At 37.1% G+C, this 14,479-nt stretch overlaps 1 protein-coding gene across 4 annotated transcripts in view; it reads left to right on the top strand.

Moving 5' to 3' along the window:
* Nucleotides 1-14,479, top strand: part of mpp7a (MAGUK p55 scaffold protein 7a) — a 419,376-nt gene that overhangs the window by 332,006 nt on the left and 72,891 nt on the right. For 3 of the 4 annotated variants that reach the window (XM_060825040.1, XM_060825039.1, XM_060825037.1), the window contains one exon: nt 2,826-2,864. The exons of the other annotated variant lie outside the window; for it this stretch is intronic. In XM_060825040.1, the coding sequence (XP_060681023.1) occupies nt 2,826-2,864 (39 nt within the window). The remainder of the gene's footprint in view (nt 1-2,825; nt 2,865-14,479) is intronic. 4 annotated transcript variants of the gene reach the window in all.

Below are 14,479 nucleotides of genomic sequence, written 5' to 3'. Positions count from 1 at the left end.
TAAATGATAAACAACCCATTCTCTTGTTTGTGAAACAATTCACTGGACTTAGTTGATTATATCAGAGAAAATGCAAACTTTCAGGTAACAAGTAAAACTGGAAAAACAAAATAGATCAGAAGACACACAGTGTATTAGCATACTAGCACACTTAAATGATGCTTGACTTAGAGGATATGTAACTGTTCGTAAACTACAATGCTTACTGTGGCAGTAGTTCTTAAAATGGATATAAGTTAGTCTCCAAGACTTGAAAAGTATTCTGGAGCTAATTTTTAATTCCATTTATGAGCATTAATGTTTATATGACAGTGACATTGGTTGTTTTGCACATTAAATGTGTATTCAATTGAAAAGATTACTGGGTTGTCTAAGTGAGGATAAAAATTCTTGACCAATTTGCATTGATGAAATATCAGCATCTGTGATGGATTTAAAGTAATCTTTTCAAGCACACTTTGTATTTTACAAATGTTTGGTTCCACTCTGCCCCTAATTCTTTATGCAAAATAGTTATAGCTGAAAAATGTGTTGCTGGAAAAGCGCAGCAGATCAGGCAGCATCAAAAGAGCAGGAGAATCGACGTTTCGGGCATAAGCCATTCTTCAGGAATCCTGAAGAAGGGCTTATGCACGAAACATCGATTCTCCTGCTCTTTTGATGCTGCCTGAGCTGCTGCGCTTTTCCAGCAACACATTTTTCTGCTCTGATCTCCAGCATCTGCAGTCCTCACTTTCTCCTGCAAAATGGTTACATACAAGCTGAGTGAGTGAGCAAAAATCTGGCAGATGGAGTATAATTGTGGGAGACTGTAAAGTTGAACACTTGGTCAGGAATAATAAAAAAATACTAAATGGAGAATGACTGGAGTTCTGTGGTGCAAAGGGATCTGGACATTCTAGAGCATGAGGCACAGAAGGTTACAGTATATAATCAAGAGGCTAGTGAAAGTCTATCTTTAATTACGAGCAAAATTGAAAATAAAAACAAGGGCATTATGCTTCACTCATACAGGGTGTTGCCAAACCACATTTTGAAGACTATCAGTAATTTTAGTCTTCATATTTAAAGAAGGATTTAAATACTTTGGAGCTGGTTCAAAAGAGAGTTATTGGATTAGTACCTAGAATGAGTTGGTTGCCTTAGGAAGATAGGTTGGACTGGCTGGGCTTATTTCTACTGGAAGTTAGAAGGGTGAGGGATGACTTGTAGAAGACCCTGAATGGCCTTCACAAGGCAATCACCTCTTGTAGAGCAGGCCAGGACTTGGGACCGTTGTTTTAAAACTCGAGATAAGAGAAATTTCTTCACAAAAAGTGGTACAACGTAAAATTCTTTACCTCAGAAGCTATTGGAAACTTTGTTGTTGCATATTTTTAAAGTGGGGAAGGTAGGCTATTGATAAACAAGGGAATGAAAGGTTCTTTATGGTAGAGTGAAATGAAATACAAGTAGATTAGCCATGATCCTCCTCTAGTGGCAGATTACGCTTGTGGGGCTGAATGGCCTGCCGCCTCTGATTTCATATATTCGTAAGATGTACATACAGGCTGTATATACTTAGCAACAACCTGAAAGTGCTCACTGACCTTTTCCAGTTTTTTATAATACATTACAAAATCTTGAACAGCAAAATATGTTTGATAATTTGTTTATGTTCTGTGACATAAAGTCGAGGATATGTTGTCTACTCGAGGTCAGGGAATTGTATAATGAAAATTGCTTATGAAAACATGTTACATTGTAATGATAACCCTGAACTGTATCTGTAGAGATTTGATTTCAATAACAGCCTCTAGCTATGTGAATGATAGTAGCTCTGAAAGAAAGATATTATGGATGTGAAAAGACAACAAGAACAAGACCAGGTCAGAGTCTAGGAATTCTGCAGCAAGTAATTCACTTCTTGACTCCCCACTCTCTGTCTACTAGCTACATGACAAAAGTCAGGAGTGTGATGGGCTACTCTCCATTTGTTTGAATGAGTACTGCTTCTGAGACAGCTCAATACCATCCAGGAAAAGCAGCACACTTGATCACCACTACAACTACCACTTTCAGCATTCACTTCTTTCAAAATGGTACCATCTCCAAACTACATTGCAATAACTTGCCATTCCTCATTTTTCAACATCTTCCAAGCCCACAATTTGCATCTTGAAGAAGGTCAAGAGCAGCAGATATATGAGAAGACCACCGCCTGCAAGCTCCCTTCCAAGTCACAGCTTGGAAATATGTTCCTTCACTGTTGCGGGTCAAAATCCTCAAATTTCCTCCCTGCCCCTTTACCATATGGTTTGCAACAGTTCAGGAGGCAGCTCACCTCTAATTCCTCCAGAGCAATAAATACTTGCCCAGCCAGCAATCCTTACATTCCAGGAACAAAAAAAAGGGGATTCACAGCTAAATATTTTCAATAAAAAGATTAATATATCTTTTACACTGTATTGGGATATGTTTTAATTAGGATATTTTGTGTATAGATGTGAAATTCAGAAATCAAAATGGTGTATATTATGTAAGTGTTTTATTTACAAAACTAGTACTCATGTTAGTTGAAATGTTATGACATGCATCTGCTCTTTTTCCTTTCCTTCCTTTTTGAAATATTATTTGCAAATAGTTTTGCAAAAATGTGCAAACAGTCAGAAGGACATTCCAATGTAAGACGAAAACTCAGCGATCCAAGGCAATGTCGTGCTTGGTTAATTGGAGCCAATATTTTGTAATGGCTTACGTTGTATCTGCAATTGTGGTTTAGCTTCTAACTTTTCTGTTTATTTTCCTGGCCTTTGTTCATTGTGGTTATATCCTTTCTCCAGAAGATGCTGAATATGGTGACCTTGTCAGTGGATTCTATATAGGTGAGCAAATAGATACAGCGCATGCAAGTTCTTTGTCTGTTCTTTATTTCAGATTCTTTTCTGCAATGGCTCATAAAAATTATAGATTTGTATGACTCATGTTTATATTTAGTTTCTGTTAAAATTTGTTTTGTAGCTAAATTTTTGAATTTATATTTAAATTTAATATTTATTCCAAACAGTAGCAGGACTTCTGAGTCCAGAATTCAAAGACTGGCAATGAAGTTCAAAATCATTGTGTGATGACTTTTATTTACAGTGATGCATTGTTAGCTTATGCAGTTGAACTGAACTCCTAGCTTCTTGTTGTGTATTGCGCAATTGAACTTGATCTTTCAATTGAAAAATTGTCAATAAAATAGAGTGCAAGTTGTTGGAGTCAAATGTGACATTAATATTCAATTATGTATGATATTGCCAATGTCTGATCTCAAAGGCAAAGAAGTGCACGATGCATTAGGTTTGACTTAGCTTTGTTACTGCTACACCATTATCTTCTACAGAGTTATGGAGTCATACAGCATGGAAACAGACCCTTTGGCCGAATTCTTCTGTGTTGACCAGGCATCCCAAAATCTCACAGTCCGGGTGCATTTCCCTATTTTCTAGCTGACATTTAATATCGGGGCAAATTATTATGAATGCAGGAAATCTGAAATGAGACCTGAAAATACTGATAAATATGCTGCAGGTCTGTTGATGCATTCGAAGTGGTTTCCAGTTTTTAATTTTTTGTTTATAATGTCACAAGGATTTGAATTTATTTTGCATGCACAAATTATGTCTGTTTTAGGACTGAAATATAATCACTTCCTGTAAAAGGGAGAAGGAGGAGGATGATACTCAGTGGGATTCGCTGGTACACTCTATGTATGAAAGTTTTAACAATATTAGCAAAAGAAATTATGGCCCTAACAGTCTGTCAAGGGAGCAGTACTGTATATGTTTAGCAAAAGATAAGCACATTATAATTCCCACTTAGATTGATTACATTCTCATAATATTTCATACAATGTAGATGCTTTGTCTGACTGATCTTGTACTATCAAAAGTATTTCAAGAAACATCATCATGTAAGAACTGGAAGGATTTTAAAAGCTAAATTTGTTTGCAGGCACAAATGAGAAATAGAGCACCATGCATCTATGTGCATAAATTTGGCACATTATGTGGGTGTGAAGATTTAGATAGGTGGGGAGTAATGATACACATTTCATAAAGAGGTTTGGATTAACATTGGGTTTTAAATTGGTGTGACCATGTTTCTCCTCTGAGTTTGCTGAATAGAAGACTGTATTCTTAGCATTAAGGTAATGTTTATATTGATATTCTTCCTGCACTGGAGACTGGATTTTCATCATTGAGGCAGGAGTCAGCAATTTTCCAAATGTTGAGATCCATCTTCTAGCCAGGCACCACTGGTGGTAGGATTTTCATCCATAGGAGGTATGCGCAACCTGGTGTCGAAAGCAGATTTGAGCTTGAGATGGAAGTGGGAAGATTGTGAGTTAGTAGGCTGTCTTCTGTCTGGAGAGAGTTTAGTCCAATTCCACAGATCAATATGAAACCTCCTTCAATACTTTTAATCCCTGTCTCTCCTTTCACATCAACCCTCTGCACCTCATTTTTTTATAATCAATCAACAACCCATCCACACAAGACCCAGTTGCCCACCAGCACTTTTACGCTGAGAACTGTTAATTATTTAAAGATGAGACAGCTAGCACATTTGGTGGAAGTCCTGCCTTGTGGAATTGCTGATCCATTTAATTGGACAGCAGCTTTACAGTCCTAGCAGTAGCCATTTTGAGTAGTGCGCATCCAGCGAACTATAGGCAGTCTCTGAGAATGTCAAGTTATGTCCCAGGTTTTGGACAGGCCTGACTGACAGTTAGGAAGATGGGGTTGCTGAGTTTGAGAGGTCAGGGGTAGAATGATTGTTGTGCAATGAGTGTTAGTGAGTATCAGCAATGTTATGTCGGCTACCTCTACTGTCAAAGGCCCATGCAATGAAAGATCCAGGACTTCTTCCTTCATCTAGTGCAGGTCACAAACCAAGTATCGTTAACCTGACTGAACCAAATTGTTGTGTTGTGTGGAGTGATTCATCAGAATATTCAGCTGATATATTTCCAGTATCCATTGATATTTTCTTCCTGTGCTTCCTTCTCACTAAATAATGGTGTGCAAAATGATTCAGCATCATGCAGTGCAAACACTGGTTTCTTCATGCTGGACATGCCTTTTTCTCCTTTGCATAACTTCTTCCACAGTATTTGCATTCTGCCCTTAGTTTGTGATTATTAGACCCTTTGGGCCTGAACATCTAAGAGCATATAATGCAAGACAGGTCTGTTCTATAGTGATTATGCTATAGCTGTTGATTTACAAGCTCAGCATTTCTGCAAATGTCATTTGCTTTCCTGACAGTAAATTCCTTCTCTCTTAGCACATGTGTACTCACTGCAGAATCTCTTATGTAGAAAATAATCCTGTCTTTAATTTGATCATACTTTAATTTCAATCTAGAATGTAAATATCTGCTGGGTTTCACATATTTGTTATCCAGTGACATCTAGTTATGACTGTAGTTAAATGTTTTTATCAAATCAGGATATAATATCTTGAAATGGATTTTGGTGTCTGGTTTTGTGAAAGCAGCCTTAAATGTATTTTATTGGCATCCCAATATTACATAATCCAGGTACATTTACCTATTTCCTAGGTGACATTTAACGTCAGGAGGCAAGTTATGTTGCAAAAGATGTGCAGATCAGGTGAACTGGCTAGGCTAAATTGCCCATAGTGTTAGGTGCATTAGTCAGTGGTAAATGTTACTGTACAGTGGGTTACTGTACAGTGGGTTGGTGTGGACTTGTTGGGCTGAAGGGCCTGTTCTTACGTTGTGGGCAATCTAATCTAATCATATAAATTATAATATTTTGTCATTTTAAGTAATGCTGTATGGGTACATTAGTATAATGAGTTTGATACTGAGCTAGAAGTATCCAATAATCTTATCTTAGTCAGCTCACAAGTTAAATTCAATATATCTGACAACTTAACCTCTGAAGAAGTGCAAAGGAAACCTTGCAATTGTAACCCTATTTTACATGGGTGCACTCCATGTTTATTTCCAAGCAGAATCCGGAAAATTCCCAGCTCCAAAAGCCTAATCCGGAACTTTGTATTTTTGTTCTGGGGAGTGGGCATGCATGGTAGTGGTGGGTGACAGAAGTGGAATGGGTAGAAGTCCTGCCTTTGTATTGTGGCACTTCAGTTTTTTGTTTAAAATCCTCTGCCCTCTTTCATTCCCCTTGCCACTTGTACCCCTTATTCATTCCCTACTGGCCTCTATGCTGAGCTGTGTCTCTTTACACATCCCCATGGCTTCTCATACCCTTCATGTCAACCTGTGCCCTACCCCAAAATCCATGGTCCTCATACCTGTCTGGCCAACTGATGGTCTTCTGAACCACTCCCATAATCTTTTAAAACCCCTATTCCACTGGTGCCCTGTCACCCAACCTTTAACCCATTTGCTGACTAATGTCACCTGTGCACCCCACTACCACCTTTACAACTACCATACCAATTCACCCGTTATCCACCTTGGACAGATCTTGTGACCTATGTTGAAATGTGACAAAGTTCTTAAGTATCTTTTAAAGGATTCGCCATTTACAAAAAGAACATCCTGATTAAAAATTCATTCACTCCTTTTAACTTTATTTTATCCCTCATAAAAACAAGCATTATTCTTAGTTTCAAGTGTTTAAACCACTTTCAGCTGTCACATTGTGAAATACAGGCATTCACTGTGGTAAGGGTAAAGTTGTGAAATTAATCATCCATTCCTAATCCTGCAATAAGTCCTCAGGCATATGTCAACAGAGTGAAGTACTTTTTCTTAACCACTGCAGACTTCTTTTCTAACACATAAAGGTAGCAGATTTAAATGCCTTTACAGCTCCCCTTTGACATCGTTTTACAGTGCTATTGACAGTTCTAATGTGTTTATGCACATTTATATCCACTTTTAACAATTCTAAAGGGCACTTTACCTCTCCCAAAGCACAGCTTTCCTCTCTCAAAGATGCCCTGGGACTGTATCCAAAAACGTTACCGCTGTGAAGTACTTCAGTAGTTTTAGACCTTCTCCTATCAAGTCTAAAGTGCATATCGTGTTATGTACATTCCACAAATGAGAATCAGATCAACCTGAGGTAGCTGCAATTTAACAAGTGCAACTGCATTCATGAACCATGGATATGCAACTTGGAATCCTTCCTCATTTGTACTTAACCCATGCAAAAATGTTGGTGCCACATACAGGAATGAAATTTTCAGATTGAGTTTTTTCAGTAACAATGAACAGGTTGTTGTCTTTAATGAAATTCACATTGAAGAGTCCAAACCAGAAAGTATGAATTAGAATATCTAATTATTGTAAAATCATGCACAGGAAGCAAATAGCGATAAAATACAGAATGCAAAACTGGTGAAGATTTTTATTTTAATTTTCCAACAAAAAAGTTCACAACACTTAAAGACTCTGCAGTCAATTCGAAGTTTACCTTAAAAAAGAATCTATTGTCCATAATTGTCTTTGCCATTTTTGTTAAGTATTCATTGGTTAAATACATTATGGCATGAAATGGATGTATGTTAGAGCCAAATCGATCAGTGAGCTACCAGTTCATCAAAACATATGGAGACGCAATGCAAACCGACAGCCATGTTTAACTGTGCATGTGCACAATTTGCTGTGCCAGATGCTTCCTTGTTGTGGTAAGTGTCATTAGCCTTATTAGCATGCAAACTTTGGCTATTAGGATTTATATTTGAAAGCTCTCACATTTAAACAATTAAAAAGTCACCTTATCAGTTTCACTTACATTGTGACAATAGCATTTTGAACAAGAGCCTCAGTTGTTAAGTATTTCAAAACCATATTGACCTATGCTTGAAATAATTTTCAGTGAAGATCTTTAGAATAGATGTATATTTTTATTTATCTATGTTATTTATATGTATAGAGGGGTTTTCAACCTTTTTAAAAGATTTTCATCAAGATATTAGACTGTATGTTTGAAATCACACAGAGGTGGAGCTGAAAAATTATAGCCGGCAATCTGTATATACCACAAAAGAAATGCAGATATTTTTACATAATTGGTGGTTTACAAAGATGTTTAATTAACTTAGAGACTATTGTCCACTACGTCGTCATTGTTTCATAGCATGAATTCATGAACCACATTTGTAAATGTTTTATTGTCAGCTTGAATCTGGATAGCACTTTCACTCCTGCGTCAAAATGTTCCAAGTTTGAATCCCACTTTAGAGACTTGAGTGCAGACATAACTGTGGACACTCAAATTCAGTACAGAGAGAATAATACACTGACAGAGAACAGGAGAGTTATTTCCATTGTCCTGGCCAATATTTGTCTCAAAGTGAACATCACTAAAGTAGGTTATCTGGTTACCATCAAATGGGTGTTTGTGAGAGAGCTTGTTGTGGAGAAATTGATTGCTGCATTTCTTATATATGTTACTATACTTTAAAAATGCATTGACAACTGTAAAATACCTTGAAATACCCAGTCAGCATGAAAAGCACTAAAGAAAGGTTTTTTTTAAAATTTTTCATATACTAAACATTTAGTTTCAGCTGTGTCCTAACTTAAGGTAATGCAAGATAATTATATTTCATGTGGATTTTCTTTATCTTAATGATCAAAAGTCTGGAATGTACCTTACCAATATGGAGCTGCTTTTCATATTAACATTTTCTCCAGACCTCAATGTAGTTTATGGTGCTTTGTGGAATTCTTTGTGGAAAGAATATTATGCGATTTTCTTACAACATGAGATTGCATGAGAACAGAACTAACGAGCTATGTCAGAACCAGTTGTAATTGGTGTTGATGAACTCTTGGGAAATAGAACTCAGAATGAAGTTAGTATAATTTAAAAATGTCACACTTGAAAATAAATGTTGACTGATCATTTTCAGCAGCATCGGTACTGCCCAATGAGAACTTGAAAAGAAAACATTGTATTAACAAAGTCTCATATATGATTTATAATTCAACATTTGTTTTGTCAAACTCATTTCAGTGCATTAAACTACTCATTGTGTTACCATTGATATCCATTATCAACTGTACATTGTTGTGATGCCAAAGATATGTTTCCAAATTGTCTATAACAGAACACCAATATGCCCACACTAAATTCATGAAGAATTGCCTCGTACACTTTGATATTGTAAAGCTTCTACTTCAATGATATACAGATAAATGTTCAGTAAACAGAAACTTAATGATGCAACAACATATTGCTTGCTTGAGGCCTCAAGAGCCTGCAATATGAAAGTGAACAATTTAAGAAGGCTCAGGGTGGTCAAGAGGAAATTAAGATCATCGCCATGGCCTTGGCAACTCTGGTCCAATGCTATTGTTTTAAGATTTGTCTTTCACAAAACAACTATTTTAACCAAGATCAAATGTAGAACAGCATGAACATCATTTAATCTCCAGTAGTTTTTAAATTCTTAGTGCTTCGATTTGCTTATTTTTTACCTTGAGGAAGAGTGGATCATGTCGATTAACTCAGTTCCAGTCCTTATTCAACCTGGCAGCAGGAAATTTTGCGGCAGGAAAATTTACACATCTGACTTTAATTAAATTTGCATATCCAATCAAATAGTTATAATTAACCATCCAATTGATTGTATGGTTTGAATGTAATACAGATGTTACTAAACTACACTGTTATAGTCAATGAACACAAATAAAGATTTCTTTTTTCATATAGTAATCACTGTCAACCAAGCCTTCCTTCCTTCAGCATTGCAGGTTAATTTCTTCCTTGTATCCCAACTGAGTGCAATTACTATGCATGTCTGATTGCTGGATTTTTTTTTGCCAGCTGGTCACACTCAAATTCTTTTTGGTTGTAAAGTGTAAAGCCTAATTATATATGAAAAGCATGCAGATAATAACAGCAGGCCTCACAAGTACTAGAACCAAGAAAAATAAAGCTGAATGGTTACCAGGACGCTTAAAGTTGGACAAATTTTACTTTCCTTAGACAAGAATCAATGCCTTTTATAAGACTCATTTAGAAATAAAATTTGTTGGACTTATCAACTGCTTCTGAGTTGTAAAAGTGAATACAAAAGTCTATCAAAGGCTATATGGTTACATTTGATAAGTTTTGTTTGTGTTATCAAAGTTGAAGTAGGGGTGTATGAAATTAAAAGGCAGGGAGACACCAGCCAGATCATTAAACTTAACCAACACAAATAGTGGCGACAAGATCACAACAAAAAGCCCCATTCTTTCCACAAATGCAGCCCCACATCACTCTGTAATCTCTGACAGAGCTTAAAATCAAATCCAATATGGAATGTCACTGCTGCCAAATACTTTCATGAGTCCATAAAATGGAGCAGGTCAGGGCCATTCAGTCCATCGAGTCTCTTCTGCTTATCAGTGACATCATGGCTGGCCTGATGATCCTCAGCTCCCTTTTTCTGCCTTTTCCCCATAGCCCTGGATTACTTTACTAATTAAAAATTTGTCTATCTTCGCCTTGAGTGCACTTAGCAACCCAATCTCAAAAGCTGTATATAAGACCATAAGAAACAGGAAATAGGGCCATTTGGCCCCTCAAGCCTACTCCATCATTCAGAAGGACCTTAGCTAATCTGACACACCTTCCATCCACTTTTGTGACCTTTCCACATAACCCTTGATTTTCCCTAGTAAAATAAGCTGTCTGTGGTGAAGAAGTCCATGGAGTCACGACCCTGTAAAAGATGAAATTCCTCCTTATCTCATCTTATTGCATTCATTGGAGTTTAGAAGATTAAGGGGAGATTTAATAGAAACTTACAAGATAATACATGACTTGGAAAGGGTGGACACTAGGAAATTGTTTCCGTTAGGCAAGGAGACTAGGACCCGTGGACACAGCCATAGAATTAGAGGGGGTCAATTCAGAACAGAAATGCGGAGACATTTCTTCAGCCAGAGAGTGGTGGGCCTGTGGAATTCATTGGCGCAGAGTACAGTGGAGGCCGGGACGCTAAATGTCTTCACGGCAGAGATTGATAAATTCTTGATGTCACAAGGAATTAAGGGCTACGGGGAGAATGCTGGTAAGTGGAGTTGAAATGCCCATCAGCCATGATTGAATGGCGGAGTGGACTCGATGAGCCGAATGGCCTTACTTCCACTCCTATGTCTTATGGTCTTAATTGTATGACCCTTTACTCTGAGCTTATGCTGCTGGTCCTAGACATTCCCACAAGGGGGAAGCAACCTTTTCACATCTACCCTGTCAAGTTTCCGAAAAATCTTGCACATCCTGCTAAGATCTCCTCTCGTTCTTAAGTACAGCCCCAAATTATTCAACCTCTCCTCGCAGGACAGCCCTTCCATACCCAGTATTAACCTCATGAACCTTCTTTAGGTCTCGAAAGGGTCCAAAATTGTTCGTAGCATTTTAGCTGGGATCTGACCACTGCCTTGGTCAATTTAAGCAAGACCTCCCTTAAGGGCAAATATTCTGTTTGCCTTCCCAATTAACTTGTATGCTAGCTTTTTGAAATTTTTGCATGAGGATTCCCAAATCTCTCTGTGCTGTGGCTTTTTTTCAGCTTTCCTCCATTTAGATAGCATTCAACTTTTCTGTTCTTGCTGTCGAAGTGCAAAACCGCATATCTTCCCACATTATATTCCATCTTTCACGTTTTATGCCCACATACTTTACCTGTCTTTATCCCTCTGCAGAGTCTTTGTATCGTGCAAATTTGACAATAGTACATTCACTTTTCTCAGCCAGGTCATTAATATACATTGCAATTAATTGTGGTCCCAGCACTGATCCCTGTGTTAGACTACAAACTGCCATCCTGAACATGTCAGACTCCAAACTAAACCCAACTCTGTCTTTCATTAGTCAGCCAATTGCCAATATAATACCTCCAATACTTCTCACCTTAAGTAGCCTAATGAGTGGCTCTTTAACAAATGTTTTCTGAAAATCCAAATGTATTACATCCACTGCATCCTTTTATTTATTCCACTTGTTAACCTCAAAGTATTCTAATTAATATGTCAGGCATGATACCCCATCTAGAGCCACGCTGATTCTACTTGATCATATAATGTATTTGTTTTGACCTGTTAGTTTCCACACTCTGGATTCAGGTATTCTCGTCAAGACATATGTTCATGTTTTCCACCTCCACTTTAGAACATACCCATGCTTTTGGTGATTGTGCCCAATATTTGTGTCTCTGTCATTGGTAAACAGGCCTTAGTAAGCCCATCACCCTTCTGCTTGCTTACTCTAGTTAAGCAACACCTTGGTATTAATATTCTCGACCTTGTTTTCAAAACCTTGTGTAATCTTGCCCCTTCTACCTTAGTATCTCCAGCCCCACAATAAGCTATGTGTGGTCCTCTGATTTCATGTCTCCTCAGCAACCTCGAGTGTAATTGCATCACCATTGTTGGCCAGGCCTTCAGTCACCAGGGCCCTGTGCTCTTGATATCCTCTATGCCCAACCTTTTCAGCTACTATAATTGGCAAATCTATTGAGCATAAACAAGTGACTGATTTCAACTTGGAACCATTTAACATCATCTTCAGTCATCTGAAATAGAAATGTTGTTCATATTTCCCTTGATTACTCGATAATTTCCTTGCTGTTTAGTGTTATACTGAACTCATTATATGATGTCAGTACATAGTTACCACTTTTCAACTGAACAAAGTACAGTTGTGAGCTTATCATGGTGACAGACAATAGTAGTAAACAAATTGTTCCAGTTCAACTCATCAATCAAATTTTGAGCAGCATAGTCATGCCTGGGATATATGGAATGTAATTTGGAGTTATAATCTATATCAGTAATCAAGTGTATCATACTATCAGAAGAAAAATCTCCCTTTCATGCTTTTGTGCTGTTTCCATTTCCTGTACTCTGCATGGATTTTCCAAATTAGGTCTAATTTGTGCTGTGGATTTATACTCTTTGAGACTTGGGTTGAAGCTTTCCAGACTTGTTTCGCTAATATCTTCATTGGTTGTCAAATGCAGTAGCGTCAGTCCCATCTGTCTGAGCCAGATTTAGGTCATGATGCTAGAGGTGAAGATACCTCATTTTTAAAATTGTCTACCCAGTCTATTCCTGGACGTCAGTCTTTCTCGTTAATTCTGTTAGATCATAAATTTGGTGTAACATACCATTCAAGTTTTAATACCTCCCTTCAATGAGCACTAATTTAAATGTATTAGCGACCAAAATAGAACTTGAGTCAAAAGTATGTCTGCATTGGCTTTCATAGAATGTTTTGAGTACTTACTAACTCCCATTAATTGTCAGTAGAAGATATCACCTAATAATACGAGTATGTGCATACCATTCCTGATTCTTCTGTTGGATGATGGGTTCTGACTTGAACCTGTAATTATAAAGTTAAGGAACAGATCTTCTTCACGTTAACATTCTTTCCTTGATCAGATGCATATACATTTGACATATACCTTTTATTTCTGTTTATATTTTCCCATACTTAATTTGAGTTTCTGCAACATCTATATAACTCAGCCTTATTTTTGGCAGTTTTTATAGTCACTGTATGCAATCCCTCACTCATTTTGATCTTGACTCAAACCAACATCCTCATTTTGTCTATTATGCCTAATTTTGGAACATTCCAAGAGGCTTAAACTTTAGTATAATATTTTTGTAATTTTGACTTTATTATATTGCTGCTTAGTACTTGTATTATGAATTTAAGTAGGAAGTGCCCACAGTGGTGCTACATGTCCATCACTAATTGCTGAATTGCTAAAATTGATTCCAAAACTCTTTGGTTTTATGACTTATTGAGAACTCTAAGCAACTTCTGTAACTTTTCTGTGCCAAAAGCTGTCTAGGTTATGGACTTTTTGCATGTGTTTCATTAAATGAGATATTATTATATTGTATCTCTGTCTGAATCATGTTTCTACATAGTTTGTTGTGATAGGGTTAGGTTTAGAGTTATTTGTATCAACAAGTATAAAAAATATATGGTATATCAATATTATCTCTTCTGCAGATTAAACATTTACATTCGATGTGCAGTAAAAATGTAGCAAATTTAGGGAATGCTGCAAAGTGTAAAGACGATGTGATTCTGTAATTATATATGAAAGCTCACATATCTGGTTGCATGTGTTTGCTTTTTGTTTGAAGAGAACTTTTGTGCTAATTAATGTGTGGAATATATAGTCTAGAATAAGTAACGTGTTCGTGTCTCAGCCATCCAGTGTTAGCATTGCAGATTCTAAGTCACTGTAATAACAACCATGTTGAATTGTTTTTACTCTGCCTTGACCATTTACCTTACATTGAACTTCTGATTGATGTCACTCCATTCCCATCCCACCATTTCTTGGCCTTGCTGGGTGTTTTCTTCCATTGTGCCAAATTTGTAATAAGGGGCACATATTCAAAATTCATTGCACTTAGCAGCAGGTCAGATAGTGGATTAAAGAGGCTTTCAGTGAGAATGTCTAATATGTGAACTTACTGGGCTACACAG

This window comes from Hemiscyllium ocellatum, chromosome 5, assembly GCF_020745735.1.
Source record: "Hemiscyllium ocellatum isolate sHemOce1 chromosome 5, sHemOce1.pat.X.cur, whole genome shotgun sequence".
Taxonomy (NCBI): Eukaryota; Metazoa; Chordata; class Chondrichthyes; order Orectolobiformes; family Hemiscylliidae; genus Hemiscyllium; species Hemiscyllium ocellatum.
Note: the sequence above shows the minus strand (reverse complement) of the source record. Positions and strands in the feature narration are given on the sequence as shown.